The 19,351-nt window shown below is 44.2% G+C and overlaps 1 protein-coding gene across 1 annotated transcript in view; it reads left to right on the forward strand.

Moving 5' to 3' along the window:
* Positions 1-19,351, forward strand: part of LOC144682194 (hepatocyte nuclear factor 4-beta-like) — a 90,671-nt gene that overhangs the window by 17,644 nt on the left and 53,676 nt on the right. The window contains exon 2 of the mRNA XM_078544585.1: positions 14,366-14,540. Within this exon, the coding sequence (XP_078400711.1) occupies positions 14,366-14,540 (175 nt within the window). The remainder of the gene's footprint in view (positions 1-14,365; positions 14,541-19,351) is intronic.

Genomic DNA, 19,351 nt, shown 5'->3' on the forward strand with positions numbered 1-19,351 from the left:
AAATGTAGCAAAGATAGATCTTCAATTGAAACTTAATGAACGTCAATTACCAGAAGCCTCGATTACTTATCATGAAAAATGTCTTGAACAGGAAAAGGGATTGCTGATGAAACAGAACAGTTGGTTCCATGTTGAGTTGAAAACCAAGACTGGTGAAGTGTTGGAACTTGGTCGTGAAAAGAGCAATGAGATTCTTGAACTCCGAAGCAGTGTGGAGAACAAGAAAAATGAGGTGTGCAGTATGGAAGGGCAAATCCAGACTTTGAAAGCAGATGAGGAAAATTTTAAGGAGCAGATCTAAGGAGTAAATTTAAAAGAGTCTAAGGAGCAGTCAGTGACCATGGGAGAAAGATTCCGAAATGAACTGAATGCCCATGTCAAGTTGTTAATCTTGTCAAAGGTTCTGTAAGATGACTCTGAAACAAAGACAATTGAACTGACCAGAGCAGTTGCTGAGCTGAACAGAAAGATTTGTAAAAATAAAAGAAAAATACTACAGATGTTGGAAATGTGAAATAAAAACTGAAAATGCTGGAAAAACTCAGCAGGTCTGGCAGCCTCTATGGCGAGAGAAACAGAGCTAACGTTTCGAGTCAGCTCTGAAGAAGAGTCGTACGGGCTCAAAAAGTTAACCTTGATTCTCTCTCCACAGATGCTGCCAGACGCGCTGAATCTATCCAGCATTTTCTGTTTTTTATTTTATATTTAAAAAGATTAATAAACTTTGAAAAGAATTAGGAAATAAGAGAGTAGGCAAATATTTGGATGAAATTGTGAAAGAAATGGGGACAAAGGTTCAATTTTTCAAGTACCAGTGCGAAGGATATGAAGCCATACAGAAGACTATGCACATCTCTCAGGTAAACTAAAAATGACTTGAGTAAAGGGAGCAAAACTCCCTCGGTGCAAGCTTCATCTGGCATTGATCCAAACAATGAAACAGAAAAATCCGATATGGAGGCGGTGAGTGAGGAGGATAATGGTTGTCAATCAGACATACACAGTTTCCATAGAACACTTCAAGGACCCATTGAAGGCACGTTTCCATCAACAGAGAAGAGTAAGAAAACCCCAGGGCAGTTAGTGATGGGAAGTAAATGTTGGCTTTGCCAGCCACACTCTAGCCTGTGAATAAGTAGAAAAATTGCATTTAAACACAAGTTTGCAGCTACACAAAAGGAAAATACTGCGTATGCTGGAAATCTGAAATGAAAACAGAAAGGGCTGGAAAGACTCAGCAGCTTTGTGGAAGATGAAATGGAGTTAGGTTTCAGGTCTTTGACCTTTCAACAGAACACAAATACGTGGCAGTTTTATCAACAAAATACTTTGCTTTCAGACACCATCATGTGCTGTCCGCAGGCATGCCACTTGTTACATCAGTCAATTATTGCTCAATTATGTCTCAACAAACATACTCAGGCCTGCAGTTAAGCCCTAGGCCTGCAGTAGCCCATTTAATCACTTAACGTCTCATTACGGCTACACAGAACAGAACAGGGAGTTTTGGAGATGTTGAGGGGCAGGAGTAAAGCAGAGGAGAGCAGTGAAATGTGGGTGCTCAAAGGCTTGTTAATTGCCTGACCTGAAAATTCTCGAGGGGGAGAATCTTCTCCTTTGAGCAATGACCATAGAGAGAGGCTTCTAAGTCCCAGTCTGTTTCTAAAGAGCTTGTTGCAAGAAGCAATTACAGGAGGAGATGATGGTGTAGTGGTAATATCAGTGGGCTAGTGGTTCAGAGGCTCAGGCTATTGTACAGGGACGGGGGCAAGTGTTTGACCCCACCATGGTAGCTGGTGGAATTTAAATTCAATTAATAATCTGGAATTGAAAAGCTTGCCTTAGTAATGGTTCAAGGGTAATTAGGGATGGACAACACATGCTGGCCTTGTCAGCAATGCCTACATCCTACAAAAGAATAAGTAAGAAAAATGAGATGTCATTGACCCATCAACTTCTCTCAAGTTTGAAGCCCCCAAGCTTGAAATCACCTGCAAGCATAGATTTGTTTCTGACCCCAGTTCCAAATCATTCAAAAAACACTGTAAACAGCAATAGCTCTGTTACCCCAGTAGTGATGCCTTGCTAGTGTATAGCATTTATACTACAGCTGTACCCATCTTAGATACTATAAAATGAATGTAAACATTCTTTCAAACTTAACTTACCTTTGTGTCAAATTGTATTAAACTCTCTGCGACAGTAGACCATACAACTTGTCCTGAGATATTGGATTTGGTGAATTTCACATTTACATTGGTCCAAAGCTCCACCAGGACTTGGTTTTCTAGAAAGAAGGATGAAGTGGGGGAGGGAAGGTCACGGCAAGGGTTAAAACATTCTTGCTCCTGTAGACGTTTAAAAACAAAGGATAAAGCCACATGAAATTGCTCCTTTACCTATTGTGCAGCAATTAGGGGAGCTGGCAAATCGATGGAGCAAGTTCATTATGCAGTAGAATGAATGTAAGATTGCACCATGTAAACTATAACACCAGAATTGATGTATTGCCTGATGGCTCTTAGTAAAATATTGAGTTCTAAATTACAAGAAGCTTAATTTCAAAGCATTGACCAGAAAATTTGGCAAAGGGGAAAACTCAGCTAAAGTTTAGATAAGTCAGATTAATAAATGAGTAATTTTAAAACTGAAAATGCTGCAAAAACTCAACAGGTCTGACAGCATCTGTGGAGAGAAAGACAGAGTTAACGTTTCGAGTCGGTATGGCTCTCATATGGACTTGAAACGTTAACTCTGTCTTTCTCTCCCACAGATGCTGTGAGATCTGCTGAGTTTTTCCAGCCTTGTCAGTTTTCATTTCAGGTTTCCAGCATCAGCAGTATTTTGCCTTTAATTTTAAAACTGAGTTTTGTTCCAGAATAATTCACAACCAGTCTCAATGTTTTCCAGGAACATCTGCTATCTGTGACTAAGTAGGGAATATTTTCAGCTTCATTTTCATTCATTAGATCATTGGAAACATTAAAGTCAATTTGATAAAAGGAATGATACAAATTGTCAATCCAATTATTTTTAGACAGGATGGGAAAAGCAAATTAATTGTTTGAAGTAAGTGTAAAACAGTTCTGGCAGCATATAAGGATGTCTTTATGGGTCAAAAGTTTAGTGTTTTTCTAACAATTAATTCTCTACTTGAGCTACTCTGATTGCTTAGTGAATAAATGTATTCTGTGGTGAGTTTGAGGATCTTGGTTGGGCCTGCAATAGGAGGTCAACGATGAGATTCAGAATTTGTAGCCAAGACAAGAGAAAAATTGGGAGGTATTCCTCTACCTTTGTGTTCTAATGAAGGTTAATCGACCTGAAATATTAACTCTGTTTCTCTTCACGTCCGGACCTGTTGAGCATTCCCAGTATTTTCTTTTCCCATTTCGGATTTCCAGCACCTGCAGTGTTTTGCCTTTGTTGAGGTATTTCTTCTTCTTGGTCACGATTCAGTGATTGCTGATAGAAGCTCAAAGAGGTGAAGGGCAGGTGGGAGGAGGATCATGAGCAGCCGTGATAGTATCCACAATGAACCGACTATTAACATTCACTGCCTAAACACACACTCATGTAGAATGATGTCTTGGATGTTATACCGTATGATATGATGGGGAAAAGCATTGGGGGAACTAGTCTCTAGATCTCTAGACAGTAACAGAAAGATCATCTGGCACCTAGAAGATGAATATGCTAATCTTTAGCCTTCCTAGGTGCTGTTTCTCCGCCCTGTCAATTTCTTTTTCACCCATGGGTGGCACATTCCAGATAGCTTCTCCTCTCTGGGTTCTAATTCCAGTTTCCACAAATTTCCCACACTCCCAACACCCATTCCCGCAACGTGGCTCAGTACCCTCTGACATGTTGATGGCCATTATGCCTCAGGCACAGGGCTTTAAAAATATCCCAAAAGATTACAAATTAATTAAATTAGCAAAGCAATATGTTCAAGAAAAATATGGAGGAAATGTGAGATATAAAGAGAGAGGAAACATGAAATGAGAAACATACAAAGAAGGAGGCAGGAAGAATGAGACAAAGTGTTGGACACAAAGGACAGAATTTTCTGTGCCCGCTGGTGTTGTGTGTGAGCGGGAAATGTGGTGGGAAGGACAAAAATCGGTTTCATGACATCATGAAACCAGTTTGCAACCGTCCTCTCCACCTGTCAATGACAGGCCACGTTTCCCACTGTCGCATGTCGGGAACTTCATTGTAACACATCTGCATATCATTATAGGCCCAGCAAGCTGGAATTACCTCCCCATGCTGGATCATCTGAGCACGTTGGCATGATTGCATTTGGTGAGCTGCACTTCACTCGGGACTTTGAGTATTGTTTGCCTACCTTGCCTTGGGTAGCACTCGTGGTCATCAGCGCCAAGCTTCGCAGGCAGCACAACATCACTTTTAGGGGGGCTCATGGGCAGGTCTCTACTTACGAGGCAAACCTAAGGCACTGCGGTGGCTTCCCAATGGCTGCAGAACTATGGCTTGCTTGGGGAACGGGGAGAAGTGGCCTCAGGCAAGGGAAGAGGCTGCATGGCTAGGGCATTACTGGGGAAGGGGGATATCCCAGGGAGTGTGTGTTGGGGCACATGTTGATCTGGCCAAGTGGCCTCAAGAGGGTGAGGGCTGAGGAGGCAGTCTCCAGAGGGGATGTGGCCAGATAGAGATATGAGGATGTGTGTGAGAGAGTGAGTGGTGATGTGCCTTGAGCTGGCAGTGAGTGAGATGCCAGTGAATGTGTGAAAGTTTAGAGTGATAAGATAGTTGCCTTATCCTGGTGGCACGGATGAGATCATTCATCCTCTATCTGCATTGGATGGCCAACCTCTTGTGTGAAGCATTGGCGTTGATCACCACTGTCATCGCCTACCAAGCCAAAGTGGTGGCACTGATGGGCCTCATGTGGCCAAAGCAGGGGCAGAGGACATCATGGCGGGCTCCAATGGTGTCCAGATTTCATTCCAGGGTGTGTCACTGATTTGCAGGGCTGCACTCTCTTGCCTTTCGGGGCCATGTCTTCTGTGCAGCGGTCCTGGGCTGGAAGCTCTGAGAGGTGTGTGCGCAGCTGCTCTTTACATATGGCGCCTGGCGCGAGGAAGTAACGAAGTGACAGCGTGGCAAGCGTATGAGATCCCGCCCTCCAGCAAAATTGCGTGTTTCCAGGGAATGCGTGATTAATGAGGCAGATAAAAGCAAAACTCTGCGGATACTGGAAATCTGAAATAAAAACAGAAAATACTGGAAATATTCAGCAGGTCTGACAGTATCTGTGGAGAGAGAAACAGAATTAACATTTCAAGTCCTTATGACTCGAAAGGCTTGGTAGGCGGTGGCAGTGGTGATCTGTGTCAATGCTGCACAGAAGAGGTTGGCCATTCAATGCAGATAGAGGATGAATGATCTCAGCCAAGGTATGGAAACCATCTCATCACTCTAAACTCATGCTCTCAAGCCCATCACACATTCACTGGCATCTCATTCACTGCCAGCTCAAGGGACATCAGCACCCGTTCTCTCACACAACCCCTCACATATCCATCTGGCCTCATCTCCTCTAGAGACTACCTCCTCAGCCCTCACCATCTTGAGGCCACTTGCACAGATGTGCCCCACACACACCCTGGGTTACCCTCCTTCCCCAGTACAGCCCTCACCCTGCAGCCTCTTCCCTTGCCTGACGCCACTTCTCCCTCTGCCCCAAACAAGCCCTAGCCCTGCAGCCGTTGAAAAGCCGCCCACGTATGACTAATCTGGTAGGCAGAGATCTGCCTGTGAGTCCCCCTAAAAGTGATGTGGTGCTGTCTGTGAAGTCTGGTGCTGATGACCGTGAGTGCTGACCAAAGCAAGGTAGACAAACAAATCTTGAAGTCCAGAGCATAGTGCAGCCCGCCAAGTACACACCTTATAAATGCTGTTGTGAAATACGTCGGCATGTTTTCCTGCCAACATGGGTTGGCGATCCAGCGGGTGAGGAGGGGGGGGAAATGAGTCCAGCGGGCTGACCTTATAATCTTATGCTGATGTATTACAATGAGGTTCCCAATGTCCGATAGCGGGGAACACGGCCCCCCATCGGTGGGCGGAGTGGACGATCGCAAACTGCTTTCACGACATCATGAAACCGATTTTTGGCTTCCTTGCCATATTGTCCACTCACGCCACCGAACACGCCCGCCGGCAGCGGGCACGGTGAATCCCAGCCAGAGTTACAGAAATGATGAACAGAAAACAGAGCCAATTTTCAGAGTGCAGGTTGGAGACATCGCAATGCCCTGTCCCCAAGTCTCTGATTTGTGTTGCCGGTGAGCAATGTTCACTGCTCGCAGTGTGTATACAAAAAACTATTGTAAGAACCATACAGAGAGAGAAAAGCATGGGAGACAGAAAGATGACGTAGAAAGAATTAGAAAGCGATCACAAAAAAATACAATTTTAGCACAAGTGAGACAGATACACATCATTTTGAAAATTTATTTTTCACGACCAACACATTGGGAGATCAGCTAATGTGTTAATTTCCAGGACAGCATAATAGTCTGGACGGATTACAGGGATTCTTTAGGTGTGTAAGAAATTAAAACCGAGATCTATGTTTGTAAAACTGGTTATACAGAATTCAAATGCATTGTAAAATGACATTTTCATGGCTTCAACACTTATGTTCTTTGACTGTTAGGGAGAGAACATAATAAATAGGAAGAAGCAGGAGGTAGACCATCGGGCCCCTCGATCGTGGCTGATCTTCTGCCTCAATTTCTCTTCCCTGGCCCCTCCCCATTTCCCTTGGTTCCCTGACAGACCAAAAATCTGTCTATCTCAATCTTAAATATATTAACTGATGGAGCATTCATATCCCTCTGGGCTTCTGAATTCCACAGATTCACAACCTTCTGAGAGTCAACGTTTCTCCTCATCTCAGTTCTAAGTAATTGGCTCCTTATCCTGAGACTGTGTCCCTGTGTTCTAGGTGCCCTGGCCAAGGGAAACATCTCTCAGTATCTACCCTGTCATGTCCCTTCTGAATCTTGTAAATTTCAATGGGATCAACTCTAATTCTTCTAACCTCCAGAGTCTAGGCCCAATTTACTGATCTTCATATCACAGGACAACTCTGTCATCCCAGGAACCGGCCTAGTGAACCTTCACTGTACCATCTTTTATGCAATGTGTAATATCACAAAAGCCATGTACACTTGTAGCAAGACATCCTGTTTCTTTTACATTAAACCCCTTTCAATAAAGGCCTACAAGCCATTAGCCTTCTGAAATACTTGCTGTACCTGCATGCTAACTTTCGGTGTTCCTTGTGCAGGTACATGCATGTCTCTCTGAACATCAACATTTAGAAGTTTCATGCCTTTTAAAAGATATTCTGCTTTTCTATTTGGATTAGCAAAGTGAATAACCTCACACTTCCCCATATTATACCCACTTCACCACCTTGTTGCCCACTGACTTAAGTCTTTATCTCTTTGCAGCCTCTCTGTGTCCTCCCTGCAGCTTACCTTTCCACCTAACTTTGTATCATCAGCAAACTTGGATACATTATTCTTGGCCTTTTTTTCTAAGTCATTAATATAGATTATAAATAGCTGAGGCCCCAACACTGATTCTTCTGGCACGGTACTAGTTATAGCCTGCCAACTTGGAAATGCCACGTTTATTCCTACTCTGCTTCCTGTCTATTAATCAATCCTCTATCCATGCTAATATACTATCCCTGACTCCATGAGCCCTTTATCTTGTGTATGAACCTTTTGTGTGACACTTTATTTGGAAATCCAAATATACTACATCTACTGGCTCTCCTTTATCAACTCTATTAGTTACATCCTCAAATAACTGTAATAAATTTCCCTTAATAAAACCATGTTGACTGTTTAATCACACTATGATTTCCTAAGTGCATTGTTAAGACTTCTTTCATTATGGACTCTAGCATTTTCCTGACAACCGACTGTCAGACTAACTGGCTTGTAGCTTCCTGTTTTCTCTCTCCCTCCTTTCTTGAATAGCACTTTTACATTTATTAACAGTCACTGGAGCTGTTCTAGAATCTAGGAAATGTTGAAAAGTCACCAACAGTGCATACACTATCTCTGCAGCTACTTCTTTTAGATCCCTAGGATGTAGGCCATCAGGTCCTTAGGATTTTTCAGCTGTAAGTTTAGTTTAAGGTTCTCCAATATTTTTCCCTGCTGATAATCATGACTTTTAAGTTCTGCACTCTGCTTAGCCCTTTGCTCAACATCTATTTCTGTTAAGTAATTTGTATCTTCTACTGCGGATGGCTTTTAAGATATATTCCAACAGTAAGAAAACACTTCAGATGGGAAAGTCAGTGACAAGTTAAATTCATATTTTCATTCTTTTTCTGCTTCAAGCTCACAATGCCAGTTCTGAGACATTTGGCTCCAAATAAATACATACCTCATTGAATATTAATACACCAAATCACTTCCTGTTTGCTCCAATTATCTAGAATGACTCATCCACCCAAACCAATTAATGATGAAGCTCTGATCCAACCATAAATGATTCATTTTCAGTGTCCAGATTTCTACGTGGAAATCTATCAATCTAAATGGCAGGAGCCAAGGCACTTTGATAATCTAATCACCATGGGCGTTGGTTGCACGTTTCTGTTTAATGACATCAGTTGTTTTTATGTTTAAGCTGAATTGACCATCGAATGATTGTACGAGCTGTGGTAGAAAATCACTTTATTTTATTTGCCATGTACAGAACTGCTGATCCACATGTAACTTTTGTTGACGAAACTGGTTAAGTGTTTATCGGGATTAAGCTGGACGACTCATGCAGATGTTTGTGTGTCTTTGCACACTGTCCTCTTAATCTCTTGGAGATTGAATGTGGTGCAAAATTAAGAGCATGTGTGTCTTTGCAGCGTCTTAAATTCACATGGATCAAGCAAAGATTTTATTATCTGCTGAAATGAAGACAGAAAATTTGCTGGAGTTCTTTGGCAAGTAATAATAAAGTATGGAAAAGAGCAGTAACGTTAGGCAGAAATTTTCTGGCCCTGTTGGCATCGGGCGTCGTTTCGGGTGGGCGGGGGGAGGGTGGGTGTGGGGTGGCAATATACTGAGAAGGCCAGAAAGCGGTTTCACATGTCTTGAAACCAGTTTGTGATTGTCTGCTCCATCTGTCAATGGCGGGCTGTGTTTCCTGCCGCCATACGTCGGGAACCTAATTTCAATACTTTAACATCTCATTATAAGCCCTGCTCACTGGAATCATCCACCAACGCTGGATCATCGGGGAAGATCGGTGTGATTGCACCTGGTGAGCCGCATTTCGCTTGGGATTTCGAGGTTTGTTTGCCCATCTTGCTTCGGGCAGCAATTGCAGTCAACAGTGCCAGGCTGCGCGGGCAGCAGCACAGCACATTTAGGGGCTCACGGGCAGGTCTCTACCCACTAGACCAGCTGTAAGGCAGGGCTGCAGGGCTAGGCGAAGGGGGAGGGGGAGAAGTGGCCTCAGGCAAGGGAAGAGGCTGCAGGGTGAGGGCTGTACTGGTGAAGCGGGGTACCCCAGGGTGTGTTTGGGGGCACATGTTGATCTGTGCTTGTGGCCTCAAGATGGTGAGGGCTGAGGAGGCAGTCTCCAGAGGAGATGAGGCCAGATGGATATGTGAGAGTTTGTGTGTGAGAATGGGTGGTGATATGCCTTGAGCTGGCAGTGAGTGAAATGCTAGTGAATGTGTGATTGGCTTGAGTGTGTGAGCTTAGAGTGATGAGTTGGTAGCTATAGCCTGACTGCATGAATGAGATCATTCATCCTCTATCTGCATTGGGTGACCAACCTCTTCTCTACAACGTTGGCACTGACCGCCTCTGTCACTGCCTCCAAGGCTGGAGTGATGAAACTGATGGGCCTCCCATGGCCTGAGCAGGGGTAGAGAACATCGCAATGGGCCTCCATGGCATCCAGAAGGCGTCCCAGGGATGTGTCAATGAATTGGGGGCTGCACTCTTCTTGACTTTTGGGGCCATATCTTCACCGGAGCAGTCCTGGCGTGCGAGCATTGAGAAGTGTGCACATGGCTGCAGTTTAAATATGGCGCCTTGCGTGAGGAAGCGGCGAGGTAATGGCATGTCGGGCTAATCGAAGGCCGCCCATCAGCAAGACAGCGTGTTTCCCGTGGCTATAATATTAATGAGGCGGGAGGAGTGGGACGATACGGCGCGAAAAGCCGCCATTGAGGCCGGCGAGAAGATGGCTTTTTTCCCACCTGCTACCGCACTTTTTGTGCAAATCTGGGCCGATCCTGCCCTGAGTTTGTTTAGAAATAAATAACCATGGATTGATGCCTGAAACCACTGTTCCAGAGGAAAAATCCTGAAAAGAAATCAAAGTTTTTGGAAAATTAGAAATTTGTGGGTTTAAGCTCAAGGCTCAACCATATGATCCACGTGACATTTCACTAAAACCATGAGGAAATGCTGCACTGTCGGAGATCCTGAGCAGGATTTTCATCCTCGATACAGGTAGCTGGAGTCGGGAGATTTCTTGACTCCACAGACTCACCTTGATAGATAATGCGCCGTCAGACCAACTTTCACTCTGATGTGGGCATGGTGAGGGGGGGATGGGTGGTGGCAGGGGGAGGGTGTGGCATGGAGTCAGGCCCGCTGTCCCCGGAAGCAGATCAGGAGTGGCCACTATGGTGGCTGAGTGCAGGGGCAGGCTGTTTAGAAGGCCTGCCCCGATTCTCTGGGACTTAATCCGAGTTGTTTGCTTATATTTTAGGCCCCCTAACCCTCACCCCTTACACCAGCTCATATCCTCACCCACTCCCCATGCCACTTCCATGCCACCTCATGTCCCCACATACCCCCCACCCACCATGGACCCTTATACCCTTCATGCCAACACATGACCCCCACCCACACCCAAATGCTTGCTTGGCTGAGAGCCCAGGCCTCCAATAGTCTGTTGAAACAGATGGACACAAGGGAAAATATTGCTTGATTGACAGCTTATTCTCTTAGCTCTATTTTTCAAATGGTTCAATGTTTATTTACACAAGATAAAGAGGTGTCAAGTGCTTGTAGTCCTGCTATTGATACTTTAAAGGTCTAGTCGATTGACACTTTTATAGAGTTATAGTAACAGCAGTTTTTTTTGAGAAAGTTGTGAATGGCTGTTTTTTAAGCCTTTCCACACGTGTTTTACTGTAGGGTTCATTGCTTCTATACTGGGTGAATGGGCATGAAAGTAATTTGAGTTAGCATGGAGGGCATGAGGGGCCATTGGGGCTAGATGGAAAGGCATATGTTGGCATGGAGGGTATGAGGGGCCATTGGGGTTGGATGGGGATAATGGGTGTCATGAGTTGGCTTGAATGGGGCATGGGTGGGTGAGGGGTGATGAATGGGTGGGTGAGGGGTGACGAAATCCCAGAGAACTGAGGTGAACCTTTTACCCATCCCGCCTCATCACTTGGCTGCCCCTGTGGCTGCCTCCTGACTGTTTCCAGTGTGGCAGGCTGTCTCCAGCACCCACCCACCAACCCCACCCACCCCCGGAATGAAAGTTGCATCCTCTGAGGCACATTTTCCTGAGGTGGGTGTGCTGAGCTGGGAAATTTTCCAAATTGCACCCTAGCATGAAAATTCAGCCCATGAAGTCTACCAAGATCCCTAGGTTTCCTTCAAATTCATTGAATGCTATGCTGATAAGGTTTGTTGGATGGGTGAAGAGAGGTAGAAGGTGGCTCATGTGAAGCATATACATAAACAGCCTTGTTGCAGGATATAGGGCTAGATGGTGAGTTTCTATGCAGCACATTCTATATAATTCTCAGCTATTTCAATACTATTCATAGAGTACATACACAGTCTACGAAAACTGGCCTTTTTAAATGTATACTGATTTCTGCGTTGAGATGACCATTTCTATATTAGTTTGAAATTCTTAAACTAATTAGAGCCATCATTTTAAAGGAATGTGCAATGATCCCCTTGTTCTCAGGTTTATCTTTCAGGATATTGATTAGAAAACCTAGATAAAATCAACAGCCAGGAAACGTGTGCCTTTCAAATCAAAAATAAAACAAGACGAGATATTTTTGCACTGTCTCTCCTGCCAACGTTAAGATGGGTACCGACAGTGCTTCTGCACATGTGTGCTTGTCAGCACATGCACAGAAATCCACCCCAAGTATGCGCGAGTGAGATGGCGTGTGGAATGGTAAACTTTGGCATGTTTAAAAACTAGCGAGGGTAAATCATTGTGCATTCCTTTTTAACCGAATAGATCTTTTATATTGCACCGTTGTTAGGTTTACACTTTCCCTTTAATCATGCTAGAAAAATTCCTAGCAGCAGCTTTGACTTAATGTTTTGAGTCAGTTCATTTTCACTAAATTATTGGTTTCTTATTGGAAAAACATTTTTTCACATGACTCTAAGTGAAATGACAATTCCAATGATGGAGTAATGTAAACCACTGATATGCTTTCTGATCTTTAGATGTTTAAGTTATTTAATCATCTGTTGCTTTGGTTGGCATTTTGTGCCAACCATATCAATAATGCTAGGTTTGGGGTAATGAGTTTTCATATATATTTTGTATTGTCTGTAAATCGCTTCACAAGCACCGGTAACTTGATGCTGCCGGACCCCGATAAAGATGGCGGCCATGCGTACAACTGCACACGCGCGGCATTGGCAGCAAATGCAGCCATATTTTTAGTCAAGAAAATTTGGAGTTAAAGTCAGATTTAATCAATGAAACAATTTTGAGGGAACAAGTGCAAGACTGTAATTTGGTCTGTCTTCACCAAGTTCAATGTGAAAGGAGTCTGTGTACATCGTTAACCTCATCTTTGATATCTCCTCCCCAATGGCACTTTGCTCATCTATCCAAATGCAACATGGGTTGTTGAAGGTACATTTTGCATCAATGCCCAACAAGGAAAGCCACTGTGTGCTTTAACCAGAACTTCAGTGCGCTAAATTTCATTTTTCTGGGTTTTCATGTGCTTAACAATAATTGTTTATGTTTAGAGTTTAGTCAGGTTTTATTTAAAATAAATCAGAAGGCTTACAAATACACTACCTGAATATGCCCCTGTTTATTCAATATATACAATGTAAGCTACGCCAACCATCCTGGCATACCAAAGAATAATTTAAATAATTAGTTGCTAAATAATAGTAACTACTGTTTGTAGTTTCCCATCCTAGAACAATGTCCAAACCTGGTGCAAGTACAATTGTTACAACCCATGAAAGTAAATTTCTACAGGCCTGATAATTTTTAGCATATATCCCAGGGTAACTAAACCAGGTTTCATGTTTGTAGAATACCCTTTGCACAACCAATTTCCTGACCAAGTGTATCTTATTATAGAGTTTCTGAAATTAGAAAGATAAAAACCAATGAAGAAGGGTTGAAATGGACTGCAAAAAGAACAGAAATTAGGAGAGACATATTATTGTATGAAAATAAATATGAAAAATAAAGAGTTGTACAAATGATTAAATGATTAATTGAATTGTTATGTCTATTCATGTGAAAATCTATTAGTAAGGTTAACAGTGCAATTCTTGGTATGGACCAGGGGATTCACAAGTACGCAATGTATCCAATGTGTGCTACATTGTTGGAGGTGTTGCTTTTCAAATGATATGTCAGACCTAGACTTGTCTGCCCTCTCAGGTGGACGTAAAAGACCCCATGGCACAATTTTTCAGAAAAGTTTGGGGCTTTCCCCCAATGTCCTACGCAATATTTATCTCTCATCATCAAACAGATGATATGGTCATTATCTGATTCCTGTTTGTGGGACCTGTGTGCAAATTGGCTAGCACAATTTGTACATTGCAACAGTGACTAAACTTCATAAGTGCTCCCTGGCTATACAGCGTTTGGGAACAACCACTTTTGTAGTTGCAAAAGCTGCTGTGTAAAAGCAAGTCCTTTCTACTTGGCTTTCAAATAGATATAGTTATTTTATGTGGACATGCAGTTTCCTGTGAGTGGGACTTTGCCTGAAGTCAAAAAATCCAGTGTGTGACCTTATTCCATTAACACATGTGCTGGCAGCGGGTAAAGTTCCTTGTTGTGATACAAACTCAGAAAATTCAATCTCTGTGCCAGCTGCTCTAGATTAAGATGCAGCTACAGCAGGTTTTGTGTCCTGCCATAAACACATGGACTTAGATTTTGTGATGGCGCACTAGACCAATCTTGTAGAGGATTGACGTTCTGGTGAGAGCTGCCCTGGTATCTGGCATGGGGTGTGCCTCTACACTGTAAACTGACCGTTTTGGTGTCGAAAATCTAATGTCTGTACTGCATTTATTTTTTTTTTGTTTCATAGAGGCCGTTCCATCAGAAGCTAGTAACATTAATGTGTTGATGAACAATGGTGTCAGTGCCATGTGCTCAATCTGTGGTGATCGTGCAACAGGGAAACACTACGGCGCTTCCAGCTGTGATGGATGCAAAGGTTTCTTCAGGAGAAGTGTTCGGAAAAATCATGTCTATACCTGCAGGTAGGCTTCACATATTTGGACTTCAAGTGATTTGCCATGATGAAAGTGGACAAGGATCAGGCAGGGATTTTCCATGCCTGCTGGTGTTGGGCGTGTTCAGTGGCGTGAGCGGACAATGTGGCGTGATTGGTTTCACGACGGCATGAAACCAGTTTGCAATTGTCCGCTCAGCCTGCCGATGGCAGGCCACATTCTCCACCATCGGACGTCGGGTACCTCATTGTAATACATCAGCATATCGTTATTAGGCCTGCCCGCTGGAATCGCTTCCCACCCCCCAACCCTCCCCCCCCCCGCTGGATAGCCCACCGACATCGGCAGGAAAACACACCGGTGTAGAACACGCCTTGGCAACTGTGATGTGCAGAAGTCGGGACTTACCTGCCAGGGCTTTGCTCATGTTGCAGACATCCGAGGAGCAGAAGATGCTGGAGCCCAACACCACTGGCACACTGGAGGAATTTCCATGCCATGCCAGATGGATTCTCCTGGACATGGCTCTGATGCGAAGCAGCCCACAGAAGTTGGAAAGTCACTGTTGATGCTCACAACGAGTGATGGTCGAGGGGGTGGGAGAGGAAGGGCTATGATTGACTGGGAGAGGAAGAGTTGTCGGGGGTGTGAGGTTGAGAGTGGGGGAATGAAAGTGTCATGATGGGGGAGGTTGGGAAGGGGGAATGAACATGTAAGGATGGAGGGATGTTGGGAGGGGAGAGGACTAAGGATGGCAAAAGAGGTGAGGGTGGAGGAGGGAGTCAGGAAGGGGGAGGGACTAAGTGGAGGGGGAGGAGGAGTCCTCTTGGCTGCGAATGAGGACATGGGTGGACTGAGTGGCTGGGGGTGTTAGTCGCTTGGCAGAGCTCCCTGTGAACCAAAGTAGAGATAATTAGTGCATGGCAGCAGAGTCAAAAGCAGGAGAGAGAGCATTCACAGCTGCATTGAAGGGAGGGATGATGTGGTGCAGGATCCTCAGGTGGGCTTTCGCCACTGACCTCACCATCGCCGCAGGCAGGGTCCACATCCTCACTAGTCAGCACGATGGCACACTCCTCAAAGTGAGTGCAGGGCCCAATGTGGGTCACTCCATGCCCGGTCTCGGACCTCTCCCTGCTGATGTGAGCAGGCTTCTCCTGCATGAAAACAGATGGACAGAGTGTGAGCAGGACACATGGCACTGCGTGGAATGTTTGTGTGGTGAGCGGCGCCATGGACAGGAATGAGGATGGAGCTCCTAGAGGATATGAGCCTGGTGGAGATGTGAGGGGGTGTGTGAGAGTTAGTGGTGTTGTCCCTTGAGGTGTGAGATCCCTGTGAATGTGCGATGGGTTTGTGAGTGTGTGAGTTGAGAGTGACGAGAAGAGTGAGTTATCCTGGCGGAGGGGATTAGATCGTTCATCCTGTTGTGGCACTGGGTGGCTGTCCTCTTTTGCTGGGTATTGGCGCTGACCACTGCTGCCACCGCCTCCCAATTCTGATTGGTAATGCCGCGGCCCATCCTGCGGCCAGAGCTGGGGTAGAGGACATCATGGTGGGCCTCCACGGCATCCAAAAGGCGTTCCAGTGACGTGTCGCTAAACCTGGGGGCTGCAGTCTTCCTGCCTTTGGTGTACTTCTTCCCTGCAGCAGTCGTGGCCTGGAAGCACTGAGATGTGTGCGTGCTGCTGGACTTTAAATGTGGTGCCTGATGTGATGAAGCGGCAAGGTCATGGCGAGGTCATGGTGTGGCGGTGCATGGGAGCCTACCCGACATGGAAACGGTGTGTTTCCAGGAATGCATAAATAATGTGGCAGGTTTGGGACGATACAGTCTGAAAATCCGTCACACACACACAAATGTCATTTTACCCACCCGCTACTGCAAATCTGGGTCGATTCCACCCTTAAACTCTATAATTCAGAGAGAAGGTTGAGCAGATGCTTACTAAGGTATATAAAGGATTACGTTGCATGAATAAGATAAATTCAGGATGACATTCCAACGTAAATGAACTCAGAATATTACCTCAAGATCAATAAGTCCAGAGGATATAAAGTTAAATGAACTTAAATCAGAACTTAGATCCCTCACTCAAAAAGGTTGCTAAATATTTGGAGCAGTTTACCAGGTAAGGTAATGCAGGGGATGATAATCGAGAAGTTCTAAATGTCATTGGATGCTAGGTCTGGTGATTGTATTATTGGATAAATTGTGGCACTGGGTAGATGCTAAACTGGGTGTGTTAGAGTTCTGAATAGATATTAGACAGGGTGATTGGATTTCTGGAGGAATATAATCTGACTCATTTAGAATTCTGGTGGGATCAGCTTAATCAGATGGATTACCTTTTCTTTTCCTTGACATTTTCTGTGTGGTAAAATAATGACATGTGCAGATGGCTAAGTCACTGAAATAGCTTTTGCAGTATTTTCAAAACAGACCACATCATGCTTATGCAATTTTTCCCAGAAAGCATAATCCATATTTCTTTTGGCACCTTTCATTTTCGTTGATATGAATAACAAACATGAGGCTGTTACTGAATGTCACGCATGCACAAGAGAGACTTACTTCTGTCACATTAGGATTGGGTAGTGCACTGATTGTAAAAATGCCATTCCAGGTTAATAAGAATGGAATATATGAAGAGCAGTCAAGCTCATAGATTATCATGTTTAGGTATGTTTGTGATGGTTATTACAGACTACTTAATTCCCTGCAACACTCCAAGAGCAAAACTTGTTTTCTTTTGAGAAGGGATCGAGTGATATGATGAGAAATGCATAGGTCAGTTGAAGATTAAGCAAAAAGGTGGCATAGTCGTTGGGTCTAAAGGCTTCCACTTGCCCCTGAAAGTTGTTTTGTTCTCATGAGAAAAGAAGACCAGGAGAGGAGCTAATCTGGGTTTATAGCATCATACAGACACTGCAAGCTCAATTTTTTACAGGGGTGGGGAGGGATTGCAGGGGTTGCACACATGGACAGGCTCGGGTTGTATAGGCCTTGCTGATCTTAATGGTGGGGCTTTATTTGAATAAAACATCCCAGATTTCCATCTGGATTCATTGCCTGGCTGGTGGATGTGCGGAAGCAGGAATCTGGTCTGCAACTGGGAACCTGAGGGAATGGTCCTTGTCAGTCAGTAAGCTGGGGAGACCCTCAACAACCAGGTTAAGAACAGCAAAGGACTGGGGATACCCTTTGTGCGATGAGGCCAGGGCCTGAGGAGGCCAAAGGACTTCTTGCGGGGCACTGGGAGAGGATTCCTACTCCTCCCTGGCCCGCAAGGGACTCAAAGAGATGGGCATTCTTCAAATTTGATGTGGCCTCTTCTAAGCAGCCAGCTCCTTTCTCCATTTCTCTGCCTGTGAGCAGCACTCTGCCCTAATATTGTCAATAATGTAAATCGGCTGTGATTTCTGGATCGTAAGTACGTTACCCTGCTTCTCGTGGGCGTCTCGTCCAGGGCTGAATCACCACCATTAATGTTATGGTGGCCTGGAATTTGTTGTTTGAGGCAGAATTTTGAAAATCAAATTAACCCCTTGCCTGGCAACTTTCTTGTCCTTTGGGTGTGAGGGGAAGGTCAAAAATGAGGCCAATAAGTCAGTTAAGTTAAAACTATGGTCACAGAACTGGAGGAGAGGAGTGGAAAATTAATAAACTTCAAGGAAAACAAGTACTTTTTGCATAAGTACCAGAGGCACAAGAAATGTATTTGACAGGGAAATTGGCTGGAGGTCATTTCTGTCTGCTTTGTACCATTAACACACACAACACCTTCCCCCTACCACCCAACTCCCCTAGGATAATGGGTGACAAAGACTACGCCAATCTCCATGAATAATAAGCTTGCAAAAGTGGTCCACACAGCCTGCAAAGGAAGGCTACAATGAGGCACATGTCTCCACTGGACTGGTTAGTGAGGCAACCATCAATGTGTTAACAATACATTTTTAATCTGTTTAAATTGCATTACACTAGGCTCCAGATCAGGAGTCAAGACTAGTTATGCTGTTCTCTTCAAACTTTACACTCCATGAAAGTCTGGACATTGCTAAGACTCACAAAGAGACCTTTGCTCAGCTGGAGCCAGAACTCCATGAAACCGACCATCAAGATAATCAGCACTCAATGCGAGGGCCATCAGAATGCAGATCATCTCTCCTAGTTCTCTCCCGCTTGCAAATCAAGGAATATTCTCTCAAACAACTACCCATCCTACTCCATGACAATGCATCAACTCTTTTTGTCCCTGCATGTATGCATCACCTTTTTAAAAGAATTCATTCTTGGGGTTTGGCATCGCTAGCAAGGTTGGCATTTATTGCCCATCCCATGTTGCCCTAAATTCTTTGTAGTTGCTTGATATGACTGACAGGTTTGCTAGGCCACTTTAGAGAATACTTAAGAATCAACCACATTGGCTAGGGACTGGAGCTACATGTAGGCCAGGCTGGCTAATGGCAGCAAGTTACCTTCACTAGAGGACATTAGCAAATCAATTGGTTTTTAACAACAATTAACAGCTTCGTGGTCACTTTTACCGATAGCAGTTTTTAATTGTCACATTTCTTTTAAACTGAATTCAAATTCTGAAACTGCCTGTTGCAATATGCCATTAAAGGACAGCAGCATGACATCACGAGAACTGAAGTGTGTCATGTGAACCAGTCTTGGGTTTCACTTTTGCCTTTGAGCAGAGCACACACACACATACACACATACACAGCTCTGCTGCTGATGTTTTCAAAATTTATCCCTATGTAAAAAAGCTGTTCTTATGTGCCTAGTCTAAAGAAATGAACCCACAACATGTTTACACAATCTCTTA

This window comes from Cetorhinus maximus, chromosome 6 (assembly GCF_964194155.1).
Source record: "Cetorhinus maximus chromosome 6, sCetMax3.hap1.1, whole genome shotgun sequence".
Classification (NCBI taxonomy): domain Eukaryota; kingdom Metazoa; phylum Chordata; class Chondrichthyes; order Lamniformes; family Cetorhinidae; genus Cetorhinus; species Cetorhinus maximus.